At 56.0% G+C, this 20,460-nt stretch overlaps 1 protein-coding gene across 1 annotated transcript in view; it reads left to right on the plus strand.

Annotated features, from left to right (window-relative positions):
- Fam20c (FAM20C golgi associated secretory pathway kinase) overlaps window positions 1-19,896 on the plus strand; it is a 44,645-nt gene extending 24,749 nt beyond the window's left edge. The window contains exons 4-10 of the mRNA XM_074075369.1: window positions 9,102-9,194; window positions 10,766-10,881; window positions 16,255-16,435; window positions 17,140-17,249; window positions 17,434-17,515; window positions 18,057-18,116; window positions 18,887-19,896. Coding sequence (XP_073931470.1) covers window positions 9,102-9,194; window positions 10,766-10,881; window positions 16,255-16,435; window positions 17,140-17,249; window positions 17,434-17,515; window positions 18,057-18,116; window positions 18,887-19,136 — 892 coding nt within the window. The 3' untranslated portion in view covers window positions 19,137-19,896. The remainder of the gene's footprint in view (window positions 1-9,101; window positions 9,195-10,765; window positions 10,882-16,254; window positions 16,436-17,139; window positions 17,250-17,433; window positions 17,516-18,056; window positions 18,117-18,886) is intronic.
- The last annotated feature ends 564 nt before the right edge of the window (window positions 19,897-20,460 follow it).

The following is a 20,460-nucleotide window of genomic DNA, read 5'->3' on the forward strand; positions in this document are numbered from 1 at the left end:
TGCCTGCTCCTGCGGGTCTTGATGAACACACACAAAGCAGCATTTGGGGGCAGATGGCACTGGAAGAGGGATTCCTGCTAGTTCACCCGTGCTTATTTTTACCTACTTCCTTCTGTGAACTGGTGTTTACCTGTCCTACTGCAGAGAGCAAAGCTGGGCCTCTCCCCTGACCCTGAGGGCCAGCCTGGCCAGGCAGCTGGTCTGGAGTGAGAGGTTGTGCAGCTAGAATGGGCCAGCGGCCTGGCTAGTGCTGTGGGGCCACACTTCTGGGCCTATGCTGTAGAGAGTGACTGACAGATGGGAGAGGTCACCTGGTCTCTCCTCCGATCTCCTGTGACCTGGCCAAGCTGTTAAGGATGTGACTTTGGGCCCTGGGCCCTCAGATGTTTGGACAAGGACCCTCCTGTTCCAGGAAGCATTTGTCCCCAGCCAGCTAAGTTTCTGATAACATCTTTCCATCCTGAGAGAAGAGGTCATGCCTTTCCCCTGCCCTCCACACCTGGGCACACCTTTCCCCTGAACCCTGCCAGGTGGCTGAGGTCACCAAGTCTGTCCCCTGCCTGATGAGGTAGGTCCAGTACTTTTCCAGTCTGCTGCCATGGGAAAGAGGCTGAAAACGTCCCCAAAAGGGTGAGAGTGATGTTGTAGCACCTGATGGTCTCCAAGGGGACGTCCTGTCTCATTACAACCTCCACCAGCCACTCATCCTCACAGGTTGTGCGAAAAGGTCCAATCTCACCGCTCGCTCCCACAGTCCCAGGGACATGCCCAAGTGTCAGCACCTAGCACCCTGGCCCTGAGAAACCCTTTTGCCACCTGCCCAGCGACACATCTCAGAGACCAGAGTACACTCAGCCTTTGTTGGCTGCTGGGGACCCCACTGGGAGTGGGCAGATGGCTACATGGAATCGTCATTTCCCCCATGTGGTTTGGGCAGCTGAAGGACCAGAGTGGACCCTGCACTGAGGGTTTTCTCCTTCATGACTGGCCGTCCCTTTCCCCCTCAGTAAAGACCTTAAACAGGGAGCCCTGCTCGGGACCCACCTCGCACTCAGTACGTTATGCTGACCAGGATTCTCTCATTCTCCCCTCACTGCCTCCAGCACTTGAGCATTCACTGTGTGACAAGGCCCTCCTGCCCTCCAGGAGCCTCGGTGCCAGCTCTGCCCAAGGCCTTATCAGCACAGATTAGACTGGGCGCCTGCCAGAGGGTTCCCTGCCGGAGGGAGGCCTGAGACAGCCCCAGACTCACTGCCACCTGGAATAGACCAGAGCTCCACATGGCACTGATGAGGACGGCTCCCTGGAGCTGCCCTTGGACAAGGCTCAAAAGTCAGGTGTGGAGGCTGCTCCAGACCGAGTGTCTCTCAGCATAATAGAGGGGCTGGTGTGGCAGGGGTGGAGTCCAGGGACCGGGGGCTCTGCAGTGTTAAAGCTGTCACCACCTGGCACACTGACCCTGGAGGATATGCAAGTCTAGGCTCCTTGCTGACTGACTGGGGAGCCTGGAGGCTTTCTGTGCTCAGAGTGAGTTTTGTGACAGGGCTGACATGTGGATACCCCAGGAGGCATAGAACCTGTCTGCTCCCCCCACCCACAACCCCCCAAGTGACAACACAGGTGAGCCACAGCCACTCAGTGGGACACTTAGCAAGAGAGGCCATCCATGCGAGGTAACAATCCTGTCTCTGTAGCTGGGCAGTGTGCCCCTGTGTGGATGTGCCACGGGCTGCCACCTGTGATTCATGGGCACTGGAATTGCTTCCATTCTTGGCAATCAGGTATTGTATTGTCACGGCCACTCGAGTGCCTGCCTCTGTGACACCACAGGCAACAGGACAGGGGCTGTAGGGAGCAAGGCCTGGAGCTCAAGGTGGGCCCTGGGCTTCTCTCTTCATGATGTGTCCTGGGAGACGGTGGAGGCAGCTGGGGGGCTGGACACGCATGAGTCAGGACTCCTGAGTCCAGAGCCTCGGTGTTCACAGGGGTCACATCAAATCAGAGTTGTTCACTGAAATAAATGCGGCTTCCCAGCCCTCAGGATCCTGATGCCACAGGCCTGGAGTGAGCCTGGACCTCCTCATTTGTAATGGACCCCTCTCCCCTTGATTTTACTGCAGGCAGCCCCAGGACCTGGTTTTGAGAAAAGCACTCATAAAGTGTGGCCACCTTGCCAGAGCCAGGTAGCTAGGGCACCCTGCAGGCAGCAGGTGGGGTCCTGGCTAAAGGGGTGGGGGCAATGGTGCCCTTTGCTGCCCTCTGCACACATATCCCCAGGAGCATCCAGCAAGCAGGTGGGGAGGGAGGGGTCCCCCATTGGGTATGAGGTCATTTGTGACCCCAGCACACAGATGACCCTGGGGAGTGGCAGCTGGGGATGGCTCCTTTCTCCCTTCCCCTCACCTTTATCTGAGGACCCTTTCAGGAATCCTCTTGTGCCTTTTCTGTCATGCAGAAAGGGAAACAGGCCCACGAGTAAGTGCTGTTCCTGCCCCTCATCAGGGGTCAGGGGTCAGCAAAGCAGACACTCAGCGGGGAGGTTGGACTCCTGGCAGAAGGCAGGAGAGGCACCCGCATCTGGGTCTAAGTTGACATGGGATACATACGGAGGCACTGGAAGTAAGGTTCTCGGAGCCTCTTTAGAGAGGCCCACGGGGACAGAGCGTCCCTCACCCCTTCCTTGAACTCCTGGGCTGTTCTGGGAAAAAGGGCACCAGGAAGCCAGGGAAACCCACAGGCTGTGTGTGGCCAGCTGTGTGTGGGGGGCTGGGACAGCCGCCCACTTCTGTGAAGGGTGAGAGGTAGATCCTCCAAACTCAGGGATGCGGAACCAGGAACTGTTCTGGGCCAGGCTGGAGAGGTCTCAAGGAAGTGCCAGGATCCTGCCTGGAGCTACAGGGCTCAGAGCCACCTGGATTCCAGGTGTGGGACCTGCTCAGAGGGCCAGGCAGGGAGAGGGAGAGGGAGAAGAAAGACTGCTTGTTGTTTAGCACAGTGCACAAATTTAGCCTCTGCAGCGAAGTGTTCAGCTGGGTTTTGGCCCCAAGTCTGTGCAAGTGACCACAAAGTTGGTGGTGATTGAAGAAACAAGGAAGCAAGAGATGGAGGATGCAGAGAGCCAGGAGCCACCCCATGTCTCCCACTACTGCTTGCTCATCCTTTGTTCACCTGCTGTGCTGTCAGGCCTCTGGCTGTGCTCAGGATCCAGAGGACAGGACATCCCTGCCCCCAGGCCCTTCCAGCCCTGCAGACAATACTCCCCAGTGTAGCAGGTGCCAGGAGCTCCGGGGGACAGAACCTTGCTCTGTCTAGGGACAAGGAAGGACCTGCAAGGGGCTGAGCCAGGCTGGAGAGGAAGACCGGCAAAGGCTGGGACTGCTGGGGTCTCAACTTGGCCTCCCTGGGAGGGACAGCAGGAGCAGGAGCTGGCCAGGATGCTTGTGACCTGCAAGGAGCCTGCAGAGTTTCCACCTGATCCCCCAGGGCAGGGATGGGCCATATTTGGGGGTGAAGTGGCTGGGCCTTCTGTGGCCTTAAAGGGTTGGCTTGTTGGAAACCAGCTCCTTCCTCTGCCCTTAGGCTGCTGCCTTCTGTTTGCATCATGCACAGAACTGAGCCATGAGCACCTGCCTGAGCACCAAGCCCTGCTCATTCTAGGATGGACAGGGGCCTGGCCCAGAGCTGGCATGAAACTGCCACCAGATTGTCTGCCCCTGTCCTTACCAGGAGCAAAGCAGATTCAGGCAGGAACTGCCAGATGGGTTTCATTTTAGTGACTGGATTTATACAGTTTACTGTGCTGCAGCTGGGCTCCTAGGTTCCTTTTGAAGTGGGGAAGGAAGCAGACTGTCTTCACCCGGCTACTAATTCAAGTTCCCAGCCCTTCTGTGCAGCTGCATCTGGAGAGGTCAGTGGAGCTCTGTTCTAATCCTGGTCTCCAAGGTCCTCCTGCTGACTCTGCCCTGTGGGATGGAGCACATGTGCACACAGCATTAGTGTGCATGAAGTTGTGTGTGTGCCTATAGTGGGTGGTTAGAGCTTAACCACCCCTCATCATGGCCCTGCCCTGAGTGGACCCTCACTGGACATCCCCTGGGTCAGCCCCTCCCTGGGCCCAGGCCTACTTGAGCTCCTGAGGCCCTGCTGTTTGTGATCACTGAGGGCTGACTCTGAGGGGGCCAGGCCAGCAGAGTTCCCAGTGGACATCTAGTCTGCATGTGAAGATGAAGGTCCAGCACCCACTGACCACCAGCAGTGCCCCAGGCCTGTGTACACTCCATCTCCCTGAGAAGCAGGCATTCTCATTCCTCCTCTAGAGCCTGGACACAGGACTGGGGCTATTACATAGCCGGTCCGTGGCAGAGCCCAAAGGGAGCCACAGACCTGGACACTGTTGTCCGTGCTGCTGTGGAAGTGGTCCTGACAGGTCCATCTGCAGCCTGAGGGCCCAGGATGGAAGCAGTGAGGGGAATGCATGCTGTCATTGACAAGTGATGAGCACAGGGCAGGGAGGTGCAGAGGCCCCCAAAAGACCTGAGTATCCCAGCATCGGTGGCCAGGGAAGCAGCCTGACAACACATAGGTGTTTGGGGCACAGAGCCACATGGCCCAGCACCAACAGATGCACCTATTTGCATATAAATTAATTTAAGTGAAATTTGAAAGCTGGATTCTCAGTGGCAATAGCCACATTTTGAGTGCCCAGTAGCCACATATGGCCTACGGCTGCCATTGTGGATGGTATAGATGAATAAGCCCATCACCAAGGGAAGTTCTGTGGGCCTGGGCTGGGCAGGCACGGAGCACATGGTCACAAATCCAGCTTGGGGGCAGAGCCCACACAAGTACACTCAAGACACTTCAAGTACCTGTGTCCCCAGATGTGGTGGGGTCAGTTGTCCCCAAAGAAAGTGCCCACGGGAGAGCCTGCTGCTAGGGGGTCCAGGAGCTACTCCAGGCTGAGCTGCACTGAGCCAATGGTGAATACTCCCTGCCCATGAGCAGTGAGGGAGCTCAGCACCACTTGGGTGGCCATGGGTAAGGGACAGGCTGTGTTCCAGAGGGCGGGGGTGGGGACAAGGTGGAGTAAGTGATGTCATGCCTAGCACCCATCCCTCTGACTCTGTGACTCTGCACTTAGCTTTTCTGATGTTGAGGGGTATCCAGGCCATCAGGGGTGCTGCCAGGAGCAGTAGCCAGGTCTGAGTGTCCCTAAGTTATGGATAGATGGGTGTCCCACCAAGGAGAATGAGCCCAGAGAGCAGCCCCTTCAGGGGACCTACTGTCCCCCAGGTGCCCACTGACCTGAGGCCATGTCTATGCTGAAGGAAACTTAGACATCATAACCGACCCACCTTACAGATGGACAACTGAGGCCAGATCAGGGAGGGACTTCCTCAGGGCCTAGTAGTGTTGGTGGCAGAGCCAGGGGAGTCTTGGGCTCCCATCTGATGGGCCTGTCTGGCTGTATATCCATCCATCCCTATGTCCACTGTTTGTCCAGCCAGCCTGTGAGCTTGGTGTGTTCTACCATCACCCTGGCCCTGAAGGAGCAGAGGGGCAAAGCAGGGTGGATCCTCCCTCCCCATGTGCACAACTGGGAGCATTCAGCACTGGCCAGAATTTCACTTAATGCCCATTCTGCCCTACTGTCCAGGGCCCTACCTCTCACAGCAGCTCTGGGCTTGTCAGGGGCTGGGGCCTGGTTTTTTGAGGATGGGCCAGCTCTGCCTACATCCTTCCTCTGGGCAGACAGGGCATGGAAGGTCCCAAATCACTGAGGCAGGCTGGCCAGGGTTGCCCAGGGAGGGCAAACTAGGAAGTACCAAGCTAGTGCTGAGGAGGTCAGAATCTGCTTCTCATGAGGAAAATGAGTCTGCACTGCACCATGCCTGCGTCTGCATCCCTGCACTAGGGGCTAGAGTCGTAGGCTGTGTTCAGCTTCTGCCAGGTGATCTGGGCTTGCTGATAGTTACTACTGAGGTCAAGCCCTCTGTGATGCTCAGGGGCCAAGTCTCTCATCTCATGGGACATTTCCATCTGTAGAATGCCAGGAAGGATGGGCCCTTGGGACTGTGGGATCCTGGCTGTGACAGTTGATCAGGCAGAGGGCCTGCTGGATGGAGAGGGACCCAGGGTCCTGGCCAGGCTGTTCCTTAAGTAGATGGTTGAAGAACTCCTCCTTTGTTGGCTGGGTCTCCCACACATCTGTCCTGGGTGCCCGGCATGTGGCATGCATGGCCTGCACAGCAGGGCTTCTGCCTTCCTGTCGGGCCTCCAGGAACCCCTGGACCCTAACATGGGTGCCTCCCATAGTGAGTGGTAGACAGTAGGGAGGAGTGACACTTGCCCCTCACATCTCTCCTCTGACCAGGGACACGAAGTCACAGGCTTTGAAACATTACTGTCATTCCCAAGCACTGAGGTCTCCAGTGTCTCAGGCTGCTGATGACAGACTGCTGGTGAGTGGGTAGGGGGGCTAGGCCAAGGGGCTCTTGCGATTTCGGGTCAATGCAGTTTGACCCAAATGCAGTTTGGAAATGTTAACATCTTGTCACCGCAAATCCTGCCTGAGAGCAGCAAGGTGAAATCTGGTCCGCCTGCGTTCCTGCCTCTGCCTCAGGCCAGTCCGGGGAGGGCTCAGCCCTCTGCCCTCTGAGGATTTTCCAGGTCCACACCAGCCAGGTGTCCAGGTGTGCAAACTCAGGCCTGGTCCTCACACTTGTGTCAGCCGGCTTCCCACACTTGGATACTAAGTTTAGGCCTGGACACTACCATGGCGGACCCCACATGGCCTGGCCACGTTCCCGTCCTTCAGCTTCTCAGACTGGGTCCTTCTTTCAAAATATGCAGCCAAGCTGCGGGGCCTCTGAGCCTCCAGCCCCATAACTGGCCGAGGTTACTGTCACACACAGCTGAGGATGGAGTCCAGGCTGCAGGCAGTGGCCACAGCTCAGCTTGGGGCTCTCTCTGTGGGTATTCCCCAAAAGCTGTGCACAGCTCTGGTTCCCAGAGCTTCACTTGGTCCAAGAATGATTTCCCCTTCAGCCTTCCATGAACCAGTGTGGACAGCTGGGTGTGTGGGGGGATAGGCTGTTTCTGTGACTCCGCGGACATGCGTCTCAACAGGACCTTGGCTGGGAATGGTCCTGCCCGTCCATAGGCCACTTTGGGAGCTGTTGAAAGCACAGTGCAGATGCACACTGCGAACCAAGTTCACTGGCAACCACACTAAGGTGGTTGTCATGGCTGGCCATGATGGTGTCTCAGCCATGTCACAGCTGACATTGGAGGGGACTGGTGGGCAGGGTGGGGAGGCTGGGACAGAGGTGGCATGTGGGCTGAGGTTCAGGAGAGAATCTACACAGTGGAACTGCCTTGTTTTTAAATGTGGGCAAGTGAATTCCAGTTTTTTAAAAGCACTATGGGTGAAACCAAGCATGTTGGCCTGCTGGGTACAGTGTCAGCAGCTTCTGTAGCTGGGATTCCTAAGGAGAAGAGTGGCTGTTGTGCCTAAATCAGAAGGAATTGCTGACTTCCCACAAAGCCAGAACATTGGTGCTACTGGATCTTAGTAAGTTTGAAACAGAAAGGCCTAAGGACTGAGGCACAACTCCCATACTGCCAGCTTCTTTGAGCCTGGCATCTGCACAGTATTCCCCTAACGGCCCTGGGCACCTCAAAACACTCCCCTCCAAACCCTCTAGTTGCAGAACCCGGCGTTCTGGGTTTTTTTGGTGTGTTGTGGAATATGGAATTAATTTCTTTGGAAAATACTGCCATCAATCACTAACATGCAGGAATAGGTGGTGGTCTACCTCTGGCTCTGTGTCACATGTCATCAGGTGGCTTGTGGCTCCAAAGTGTCCCCATCTGCTCCCAGGCAGAAAGGGCCCCACGGTGGTAGCACCTCATTTGTGCTAAAGTTGGTAAGGAGTTTGTCGTACAGCTGGGTGGACTTACATCCAAATCCTAACAGATCTCAGAGGGGCAGGCGCCATTACAAGCTGTTGTCCAAATGAGGCCTGCCATCCCTGCAGGACTGCAGACATCAGGAGTGCAGGGAGGGGAGGCATGCCAGCCTCATCAGAGCCTTTATGGTGTGAATGTCACTGCCAAGGCTCCAGAGTGGGGTCTCAGGGACTCTGTCACCCAAAGTCCCTCCTTCTCTGACTGGGAACCCCAAGTGCTGTACGGTCCTGGGCCTAGCATTCTGGGAGACACACAGTTGGCTTAGCCGTTTGGACATGTGAAGGGAAAGACATCCTTGGTGGAACAGGGTGAGCAAAGATGGGAAGGAGGGCCAGAAGACACGTACATGAAACCTCAGGTGGTTGTGACCCAGCAGGAGAGCGGGGAAGCTGTGGCACAGGTCCAGTGCCAGATGCCTGAAAGACCCCACATCCTTCCTTCCAGGGAGCTGACAGTGACTGTGCGAGAGGTTGTCCCACCTGGTCCTGGCCCCAGAAAAAGTCTGTGTCTGGGTTAAGTTAGGGGTGACCCTATACAGCCAGGCCTGTCCTCCTCTGCCCTTGATGGCAGAGCCCTGGCCTAGCATACACAAGGCCCTGGGTTCTATCCCCAGCATTGCAAGGTCAAGATAATGTATTTACTGTAAGTTTAGATCATTTGTTTTTATCTTTGATGATACTGGGGGTTGAACTCAGGGCCTTGCAATTGCTAGGCTAGTGCTCTATCACTTGAGCTAAGCTCCCAGCCCTTTTGGCATTAGTTATTTTTTGAATAGGGTCTTGTGTTTATGCTCAGGCTGGTCTGGACCAGGATCCTCTATTCATGCCTCCCGTGTAGTTGGGACAGGCACACACCACCACGCCCAGCTTTTTATTGGTCTCACTAACTTTTTGCCTGGGCTGGCTCGAACTGCAATCCTCCTGAGTAGCTGGGATTACAGGTGTAATTCAGCCACAGCACCCGGCTTGATTTTTAATGATGACTGTGACAACTGGTTAGCAGAATTCTTAGAATCAATGTCAGCTCCAGAAGCCAGCCCGAGCTACATCCAGCACACAGTAGCCTTTCTCCTTCAAACAGAGCTCGTCCCAATGACAAACCCTCTCTTGTGTTTGCCCCTTTTCCTCTAGGCAAACAAGAGAGCAGGAGACACCCCCTGACTTTTTTTATTTCTCGGACTATGAGAGGCACAACGCAGAGATCGCTGCCTTCCACCTGGACAGGTGAGTCACCCCCTGTCCTCTGCAGTGGAACCACCCAGTGCCAGGCCCATGAAGGGTTCACCGTGCAGCAGGTCCACTGGTTCACATCCACGAGGAGCCACAAGCCTGGGCTCTGGGGTTCACAGGGCCTCACCATCATTCGGATACCACCGTAGCTGCTCTCGTCATGCCGTGCTCTCTGTTCTCAGCTCATGACACACACAGATGGGTGACCATCATAGGTCCATCTCACAGACCAGAACACTGAGGCTCTGATAGAACAGTATGCCCAGAGATGGCCTCTGTCCTCACAGCACTTGTGATCCTCCCGGTGTGCCTAGCAGAGAGCAGCACAGGCAAATGGCAAATGATGATCGTTTGGGGAAAAAAAGGAAAAAGAAAAGAAGGCAGAGGGAGAGGAGGAACTGCCAATCACAGGTCTGACTTTTCTGGGAGCCCAGGAAGGCTTCATGGAAGAAGTGGTGTTCATGGTGACAGCAGGAAGGAGACCCCCTTGGTGACCTGTGTCCTGCAGGATGCCCCCAGCCCAGCAGAACATGGTCTCTGTTTAGGTTCTGCTTGGCCCTTTGTTGCTGGGGATGTGGGGGATGACGCCTAACCCTATGACACAGCCTCAGTGTTCTGTGCCCTTGGGGTCAAAAGGACTGAGGGACCCCTGCTCAGATTGCAATAGAGGGCAGAGTCTCCACCTTTGCCATCTGGACCCTTCCAGCTGACCTCAGACCCAGCTGGACATGGCGTGTCAGCTCTACTGTCCCCCAGACAGCTGTGGGTCACCAGGGCTGGCTGGAATATGGAGTCCAGTCTGCACCTCAGACCCATGGACCAGAACGGGGTCTGAGGTGCAGCCTGGACCCACCGGCTCCCAGGAGACCTATGTGAGGTTATAAACCTTCTGTGGTGACTACAGAAAAAGTCAGACTTCCAGCTACCTAGAGCAGCTCAAACCTGGCAAAGCCTTTCTGTGCAAAGAACATGGGGGCCTCAGGCCAGCAAGGCCACTTCTTAAGGAATGGGGACCCATCGGGCAGACTGGTTCATAAAACAGGGCAGCAAAGTCCACAGTGCTTCTGCCATTGGGGAAAGTGGCAGGATGCTGGCCTATGTGGGATCCTAGGGCCTTGGTCCTGGGCATGTGGCCTGTCCCTCCCTGCCTGGCCACCTCTGCACAGAGCACAACTGACCATGCCACACAGCCCATCCCAACATCCTGTGTCAGCAGAAAAGCTGGCATCCAGCACCTCCATTCAATTAAGTAAACAGCAGTGTGCACAGGCAGAAAGAGTCCTATTAACAGCGGTTAATTTAATTTAATTTTGTTTTAAATTTAGCCCTGGAATGAGGGCATGTTTTAGTCCCAGGCACCTGGCAGAGCTGACACTAGCATGTCAGGAATGGACCACAGTCCAACTGGGTGCATTTTGTGCTGGCACTGATGGTACCAGGTAGAACCACTGTCCAAAAGTAGATGTAGACGTCGATGTAGACGAGGACAGGAGAGGTGAGAATTAGCCAAGAGCCGAGAATTAGCCACAGAGAATAAAGACTCCTTTCCTCCCTTTTCTCACCAGGATCCTGGACTTCCGCCGAGTCCCTCCCGTGGCGGGCAGGATGGTCAACATGACAAAGGAAATCCGGGACGTCACGAGAGACAAGAAACTGTGGAGGACTTTCTTTGTCTCTCCAGGTAGCTATGCAGGGCCGCCCTCACCCCTGAGAAATCTCTGCAGAATTCTGTCCATCTGCTCAGGAGTGGGCTGTGTGTCCTCCATGTCCAGGGGTGCTAACCTGCATAGCTGTGGAGGGCTGTCGAACATGGCTGGACCCTCCCGACTGACTCCTTTCCCGTGCCGGGCACAAAGGTGTTTCCACCCTGTGTATTTTTAAAGGTCTCCTCCAGGCAGTCTGGCTGTGGGAAACCTGTTTTCCAAAACATCCCAGATCCTAAAACCCAGCAGGACCCACGCCTGGTGACGGGCTGGTGGCCTTCAGCTGGGGCAGGTGGTTGTGAGCTGGTGCCTGGCTCTCGGGGAAATGTGGTCTAACTGAGGTGCTCGAGTTTACGAGCCTTTGAGACTTTATGTCATGAACCCCAAGTGCACACAGAAACAAATCCTGTTCCGTTTATGGTCCACCTGTGTGCTTGGGACCCAGCATTAGAAAATCTGCTGATCCGTCCAATCTGTCCGTCCTCACAGTTCTTCCTTGGCCTGTACCGAGCCTTTCATTCCTGGTCCCCTCTGCCACGTGCTTGGGTTGTAGGAGCCCCTTCTGTGTCGGGTCCATTCTCAGAGGTGCTGGGTGGTCCCAGCAATACTGTGTGATGAGGCCGTGTGGTGCATCTCCCACCGCAGGAAGGCTGCAGCTGCACCTCCACCTCCTCCAGCTCTGCACTCCGTGCAGATAAGTACAATTAAGGCCTTTGATTAGCTGAGTCTTCAGATATGCACACACAGAAGCCCGACCTAAAAGCTCATTTCTTGTAGCTGCTTCAGATCGATATACTCTGTACTTTTTCTTAACTGCATCCATAAATTTGTCAGAATCGAGGGCCATGAATCCGTCCTTTAATTAAGCTCCATTTTCATCAATGAGAGCTCACCCTCGTCCTTGCATGGCCTCTTCCTCTCAGAGCTCATTAATAAAAGTAGGACAGAAACCCCCAAAAGGCAGAGAAGAATGTTCCCCATTCCCTGGTGCCCTGATGCCTGGTCTGCCGTGACCAGCAAGCCAGGACTGAGTAAGAGCCTGTGTTGGGAGGGTCTTTGGGGTCGGGGTCAGGAGCTCGCACCCACAGATGGCTCAGGCCCACCTGAACGGCCTGTGCTATTAGCAGAGGCTTCCCTCCCAAAGGGCTGAAACCACCCCCAGTCTGTACTCCAAGGCTTCCTGTTGGGATCCTGGTGTCTGGGCTCCTGCTCTCTTCAGTCGTGAGAACTTAGCCCCAAATCCCAGTACCTCCACCGTCCAGCTCCCGCCGTCTGCCTCCACTTCCCATAGGGTCAGACCACCTTTCCATCTGGCTGTGCACAGTGATAAATTTCAAAGTTTCATGAAATTAACAGTGACACCCTGTACTTGGGTGTCCCCACTCTGGTTAGCAATTAACAACTCCTGTCTGGCCCAGTGCTCCATGTTTCAGACCAGGCTGCCTTCCTGGGCTCTGAATTCAAGATAGAAGATGAGAGCTGGCGGAGCAGCTCAAGTGGGAGAGCACCTGCCTAGCAAGTGTGAGGCCCTGAGTTCAAACCCCAGCACTGCCAAAAAAATAAAAATTAAATTAAGATACAAGAGAAAGACCATCACAGACTGGGCAGGAAGGGGTCCGAACGCCCCATCACTGCTGAGAACACGCAGGGAGGACTGTGTTATCTCTACCTCAAGTTACAGCCCCGCAGGCTTAGTGTCACACCCTGGGCAGTACCACTCCCAGATCCCTCAGACAGTGCATGGACAGGTGGGACAGCCATTGGGAAGACCACCTCCGGAGACTCCACCTCTCCATATCCCAGCCAGCCCTGGTGGCCCGCAGCTGTCTGGGAGACAGTAGAGCTGACACGCCATGTCCAGCTGGGTCTGAGGTCAGCTGGAAGGGTCTGGATGGCAAAGGTGGAGACTCTGCCCTCTACTGCAACCTGAGCAGGGGTCCCTCAGTCCTTTGGACCCTTTAGAGCTGACCCGACAGTCAGGCCTATGAATGGCCCCTCCAAGGGCACAGAACACTGAGGCTGTGTCACAGGGTTGGGCATCATCCCTCACATCCCCAGCAGCAAAGGGCCAAACATGCACATCCAGGCCCCGGGAACCTGGAGCCATGGGAGTCACAGGGCTCCTAGCGTCCCACAAATTCCTGTGGGTCAGAGCACAACCTCCACAGGACACACAGTGACTCAGAACAGGTAGAAGCAGGAGAGCAGCCGGGTGGCCACCCCATAACAGACCAGCAATGAGGTCCAGAGGGAGGGGCAACCAGCACTGCGCACAGCTCTCTCCACCCCTGGGCACAGCAAGTCCAATCTCCCCACCTCCCCTGGCCTCGGCACCCCAGAGCCAGCGCTGGATAATTACAATGGGAAGATCAGAGGGAGATCAGCCTGCCCAGCCCTGGGCTGGACCCTGATATGGTTTAACCAGCAGCTATAAAGCCATCAGAGCTGAGGTGGCAGCTCCATTTTCAGGAGTGAAATCTCTATCCAATCTCTTACTGACCAGAGCTATGAAATTGGATGGCTCTGGTGGCCTCCCGTCCTACCTAAGCTGGGCTTGGGTGAGATCAGAGTGAAAGGAAAGGCATGTCACAGCCCACTCCTTCTGACACATGCAGATCCGGTTTTAAAGGGGCACCCAGGGCAGGGAAGACGGTGCTCCGAAGCCCAGGTGTGAGGCCAGCACCTCTCTGTGCTCCCGTCCCTCACCTGTGCAGTGAGGGTGGAGCTGCATCTACCACAGGGACTGAGAAATTATACAAGGCAACTGAATAAGCCAAGCTGAGATCGCCCCACAGTGAGAATGGGTGGGCTTTGGGGAGAAAGGGAGTGCATCCATTCAGGGCTGGGGCTCCAGGTCCACCTCCTCCAATGGCCTGAAGAGGGGGCCCATGAGCTCCCTAGGGCCCTAAGTGCTCAGTTTCAAAAGTCCAGTGGTCCTGACCGAAGGGGTGTGAGCAAGCAGAACAGGCCTGTGTGAACATCCCACGGTCAACTCAGTAGGAAGCAAGTCTCCAAGGAGAATGTCTGCCCTTTTTGCCCACCGTGGAACATGGCCACCATGCCACACAAAGGCTGCACACATTGGTGGACATGTATTACTCAGGTTGGCACTCTGGCCACGACAGAAGACCAGGTGGAAAACCTCGTCCCCTCTACTTACATTAGAAGTGGACACAGGTACAGACAGTTCCCATGATCTGATGACCACCCGCTCAACCCAGGAGCTGTGTCCTGTCTTGGAGGAGGCCACTCAGGCACTTCCACCAGCATAGGCTGAGCACAGGCGATCAAGGTGTATGTGACATGTCAGGACACATTCACAGAGTCAGGCTGGGCTGTGGCTCAAGTGGTAGAGCACCTTCCTAGCAAGCGTGAGGCCCTGACTTCAATCCCCAGTGCCACCAACAAAAGAAAAGGATAAGAAACTCACAGAGCAAGCAAAGGAGTATGTTCCATGTAGAGTTTGGGCTTTGAAAACTAGGCTGTGACCTGGACCTGCTTCTCACAGCTGTGTGGTGTTGTGACAGTTAACTTCCCTCTCTGGAGTCCCTACCCTGCACTGGGGCTGGAGCTTAGGCAGGTGGCCAGCCTGGGTTTGTAGAAGGACTCAGAGTGATCCATCTTCCTGCAGTGGTCCTGGGAGTCCATGGCAGAGCCCACCCCACCCCTCCTATCCGCTCCCCGCCCACACCACAGAACTACTCAGCACAGAAGGGCGTCGGCTGTGGATCAAAGCCGCCCCGCTGCACTTGGCTCTGGAGAAGCAGCGATGGCAAATCCAGCATCAGAGGAGCGTCTAGAAGTGCAAGCAAAGCAAAACCAACTTGGATGAATCCAAACAGACTTCGTTTTCTAAAACAAGATCAAAGCTTCCTCGCCAGACCCCATGCTTCAGAGGAAACCAGACGTTCCTGAGGGCTTTTAGAAGAATCTCGCTGGCAGAGCCTTACTGACAGATCACACAGGGACATCCAGGTCAGCTGCTGTGCTCAGAAGTGACCAGCAAAGGCCAGCCAGAAGACATTTTAAGAGCAACACTGGACAAGGCACTTAGGGTCTTGCACTTATGCCAGGGCCAGCCTGGACTGCCTTCCTTCTGTTTATGTTTTCAGCATGGCTGGGATGGCAGGTGTCATCACCACATGCAGCATTTTACCAGTTGAGGTGGGGTCTCATGTTTGCCCGAACTGGCCTTGAACTATGATTCTTCTGATCTTTGACTCCTGAGTAACTGGGATTACAGGTCTGAGGCACTGTACCCACCATATTGAGCAGTACTTTGCTGTGTGAGGACTGTGTTTATCTAAACCAGCTAATGGGCATCTGTGAATATTGTGGCTGGTGCTGCCTTGAGCACAGACAAGCTTCTCAGTGGTACTATTTCTGTTAGATGGGTGCCTCACTGGATGGATGGCGTTGCTGGATATTGAAGTGACACTGTGTTTAACCATTTAGGTAACACAAGTTGTTTTCCCAGCATCTGCACTGAGGTCCCCATGCCTCACACCATCACCAACACTTGCCACCAAACAGCCGTGACTCACAACATCCCAGTAGGCAAAGGTGGCATCCACTGTGGAGTAACCATGAGCTCCTTGGCCATTTGTGTTTCTTCTTTGGAAAAAGATCCCATATTTGAATTCACTTGTCTTTTCGAGTTGTAAGAGTTTAGATTTGAGGTTGGCAGTTGGTGGTACTGGGATTGAACTCAGGGCCTAGTGCTTGCTGGACAGACGCTCTACCACCTGAGCTGCACTCCAGTCCTGCTTTTAGTTCACTTTGGGTGCTTTTTTGTGGATAGAGATCCTCCTACCTCTCTCTCTGGAGTAGCTGGTATTACAGGTGTGCACCTCCACGCCCAGCCCAAGAGTTCATCACATACTGTAAATACTCGATCCTTACCAGATGTACAGTTTGCAAGTACGTTCTTCCATCTGTGGATCACGGCTTCTCTTTCTTCACAGAGTGAATCATGGCGGGGGGTGGAGGGCTACTGAACTTTGATCCCTGAGTTCTGAGGGTGAGAAGGAGTCAGGTTGGGTTTTGGCTCTGACTCTGAGCCCCATGGCCCTATCTGCTTTGCTGGGCCATCTCCCTCCCTCCTGTGACATGGGGTTGGAGGTGGTGGCTGAGGCCACATGAGGGCAGTGCTGAGTCCTCCTCGAGCAAGGCCAGGCAGAGCCCTGGAGGGCCCCAGGATAGCTTATGGGGACAGAAGTCCCCCTGGGGCCATGTCAAGGGTGTTACTGGGGAAGATGGCTGCAAGTGACCACTCTGTCCCTCTCTCCATCCAAGTGACCACTCTGTCCCTCTCTCCATCCAAGTGACCACTCTGTCCCTCTCTCCATCAGCCAACAACATCTGCTTCTATGGGGAATGTTCCTACTACTGCTCCACGGAGCACGCCTTGTGCGGGCGGCCCGACCAGATAGAGGGCTCCCTGGCGGCCTTCCTGCCCGACCTGTCCCTGGCCAAGCGTAAGACATGGCGGAACCCCTGGCGCCGCTCCTACCACAAGCGCAAGAAGGCAGAGTGAGTGTGGGGACCTGGCCACTAACGTCCCTGCTACAGCGAGGAGTGATGGAGGGGACGGGTCATCCATGGCCCAGAGAAGGTCAGCTTGTCCATGGTCCACAGGCTGAGGAAGGCTGGGCTGTTTGCGGGCAGCAGGTAGAGGCGGGTTGTCCACAGTCCCAGGATTTGGGCTGTCCATCCCCAGGGCAGAAAGGGGTAACACCAACAGCAGATGCAAGCCCGGCTGGCATGGCACGATGACAGCGCGTGACCAGACAGCTATCGAGGCTCCTGTCTGAGAACTAGAAGTCCCCAGAGGCGCTGGCCTGCCGCTGAGGTCCCTCAAATCACAACCCCTCAATGTTTGAACTCAGCCTTGCTCTTGCCCTGCATCCCTGTGGTTAAGTGGCACCCCTGCTGTCAGCCAAGACATCCTTGTGACTGTGGTGTCCAGGCACTGTCTTTATAGTGATCTCCAAGCCACAGAGCCCAGATGATGGTGCCTGGTGCCTCTGGGACTAGTGAAGCAGTTCGTCACCTCCCAGCCCTGTACTTCTGCTGATGCAGCCTCGTGGCCTGTGGCTGCAGCGTGTCCTTCTGCAGACAGCCTGAGTCCTCCTTACAGTGTGAGCCACTGGCTCAGTGCTGACCTCAGCTGCCAGAATCGGGCCTGGGCCTCCCTGTCCACACAGAGGCCATTGTCTCATGCTGGCTCCCTGCAGGTGGGAGGTGGACCCTGACTACTGCGAGGAAGTAAAGCAGACACCCCCCTATGACAGCGGCCACCGAATCCTGGACATCATGGATATGACCATTTTTGACTTCCTCATGGGTACGTCCGTGGGGCTGCTGGCTGCTGGGAATGCAGACCCAGGCCCTGCCCATCTGGCACCGAGCAGGCGGGTGACACCCATAGCCAGTGGTGGGGGCCATGTGGTTTGAGGGGGGCGGGGTTGGGACGATGCTTGGGAGAGTAGGGGGACAGAGGCCCCTGAGCCCTGTGCTTGTCCCCACAGGAAACATGGACCGCCACCACTATGAGACCTTCGAGAAGTTTGGGAATGAGACGTTCATTATCCATCTGGACAACGGGAGAGGGTGTGTCCTTTGCACTGCAGACCTTGACTGACTAGCTGGCCCACCCATGTCTCCCCCCGACGTGGAACTGGCTCAGGGGGATGCAGGCCTTGGTGGGGAAAGAGAGACGTCCCCAACGGCCCATCCCTGCTAGAGATAGAACACACATGGGCAGGGAAGTGGACACCCTACCTGCTTCAGGGTCCCTGACATTCACCCTAGGAAATGCATTCTGGTGAGCCCTGTCAGCCTAAGGAAACTGAGGCCAGAGAGGCTGCTGCTCAGAAGAGCAGGGCTGATGAGCTAGGGAGAGGGTGGTCCCTGATTAACGAGGACTCTCCATAAAGACAAAAGCGGCCAGTTGCTGGATGCCACAGGGGTCAGCTTGGCACCCTGATGGTCCACATGTGGTCACAGGCCCCTGAAGAGACACCACTCTGGCTGCACTGTGGGCTGAACCTGGCCCAGGTGAGGGGCCAGGACCCCTCAAGGCTGGGCAGATGCACTGCCTGGTGTTCCCAGCCTGGTGAGGGGCCCTGACGGCTCTGCCCTCCTTCTGCAGGTTTGGGAAGTATTCTCACGATGAGCTCTCGATCCTGGTTCCTTTACAGCAGTGCTGCAGGTACGGCCACCCGCAGCCTCCACCCTCCTCCCAGTGAGCCCGACCATGGGTACCTGGGAGTGGCCTAGGCCCATCCTGCCCAGCCTTGCCCAGCTATAGCCGAGAGGAGAGAGGTGTCCATAGCCCCAAGTTCCCACCCACCCCACCACCATGGTCCCTGACTGCCCAGTCCCCTTCCTGGAGCTATCACAGGTAGGCTCCTTCCTGTGAAGAGCAGGTTATGGCCCTGGACAAAGTGGTCCTGCTGTACTGACCAGGGCCGAAGACCTGACCCTGCCACCTCTCCTGGGTTGTCAAACCTGGCCCCTGCTTTCACAGCTAAGAACACAGGCTTGTGGGGCAAAATGGTTTGTGCGTCCATCAGGGGACCCTGTGTCTCCTGTTTAATCCCAGGCAGACAGCCAAGCCCAGCTGGGGACTGTCCCTGGGGGAGTGGCTTGCCTTCCCTGGGTCTGCCCTGGGGACACCAGTCCCTGCAGGATGGGGCTCACCCACCATACACATTCGAGGCAGGGCCGACCCACACCCAGGCCTCTTGCTCTATCTCTGCCTATGTCTCTCTTTCTCTGACTTCTGTGTCTCTGCCTCTGTCACTTTGTCTCTCTCTCTCTCTGTCTGTCTGTGTCTCTCTGAGTCCCTGTGTCTCTATCTCTCTGTGACTCTGTCTCTCTCTGTGTCTGTGTCTCTCTCTGTCTCTCTAACTGAGATGCTGCCCTGCCCCAAGCCCCACTCCCCATGGCCAGCACCTCCCGACCTCTCTCTTTCCCCAGGATCAGGAAGTCCACCTACCTGCGTCTGCAGCTGCTGGCCAAGGAGGAGCACAGGTTGAGCCTGCTGATGGCTGAGTCCCTGCAGAGGGACAGGGTGGCGCCCGTCCTGTACAGGCTGCACCTGGAGGCCCTGGACAGACGGCTACGTATCGTGCTGCAGGCCGTGCGTGACTGCGTTGAGAAGGACGGGCTCCACAGCGTGGTGGAGAACGACCTGGACGCTGAGCACAGAGCCTCCACCAAGAGGTAGTGACCTGCAGCTGCCCACGCCAACCTCGAGGAAGGAGGAGGGCTTGGCCACGCACACCACGTGTGAATTCAGTGAATTCAGAGACAAGATGGGGGTTGTCCCCTCGCTGACCTGCAGCCCGGAGGGCGAGGCCTTCCACGTGGCTATAGCAGGGACTTTTGAGCCTCCATGTCCAGGAACAGCTAGGGAGGCACCAATGCTCATGGGAGAGCCCAGCCATGGAGGCTGAGATGCTCCGTCCTTTTTCTTAGGAAAGGAAGCCTTTATTTACTGTTTTGTATTTATATAAGGTGCACACACGTGCAAATGGAGAGCTGTCCACACAGAGCACGCGTCACCTCCTAGACTAAGTGGCCGGTCCTGAGTGGCTCCCACCCAGGCACAGGCACCATGGTGCACTCTCACCTCTGGACCTCGGTTGCAATAAAGACTTCTGCTCCTCTGTCCCTGGGCCTCAGCAATCAAGCTGGGGAACCCTGTTGGGGGTGGAGAAGGCTCCCAATGGACGTCATGTCCTGTAGTGGGCAGATGGACACCTGAGCGTGGCTTTCAGGGTAAACAACCAGTTATCCACTTGTCAAGTGCCCAGCAGTGGCTGGACCTTTCCTGTTGGCAAGCGGCACTGCCCGCCTTTGACTTTGCTCTGGACAGTTGGTGTAGACGCACAGGGTCCCTGGGCCGTGAGCAGTAGGCTAACCTTGAAGCATTTCTGTGGCATAGTTTGCAGTGTGGTAAAAGAACAATAAAGATACGGCAAGTATTTGTCTGCGGCCTCTCTGGGGCGGGGCCCTCTCGCTAGCCCTGCCGAGCACTAGGGCTGGACGTGGCTTGTGGAGGAGTCTGCGGGCCTGCTGGGGAGCCGCCTGTCAAGCCCTGGGTAGACAGGCCGGGGAGGCCTGCAATCCCACAAGGCAGAGGTGGGTGAGGGTACAATGGAGGGCAGCCACCCACTCCCATGAGAATCTCAGAGGGCTGGACAAGGTCCCTAAAGTCACATGAGGGCCCAGAAGGCATCCGGCATGGGGGATACCATGTCCCAACAGGAGCTGAGGGGCAGCTGAGAGCTGAGTCTGTCCACTGCTGATCCGGAGCTGAGCTCCCCTTTGAGTCCTGCCCTGAGGCTCCAGCTCCTCCACCTGGTGTGGCACTGGGCAGGGGCCTGGCTCAGAGGGCAGGGTCCAGGGAGAGGATGGTGGCAGTGGCTAGGCACAGGCCTGTGCCCTCCTCAGTCACAAGAACCCTGAGGCAGGGGGTGGGTAGTCACTGCCCCGTCCTCCTCCTGTCACAGGTCCCCTTTGTCTGCTCACCTCTACTACCAGGGTAC

This window comes from Castor canadensis, chromosome 6, assembly GCF_047511655.1.
Source record: "Castor canadensis chromosome 6, mCasCan1.hap1v2, whole genome shotgun sequence".
In the NCBI taxonomy this organism is placed as follows: Eukaryota; Metazoa; Chordata; class Mammalia; order Rodentia; family Castoridae; genus Castor; species Castor canadensis.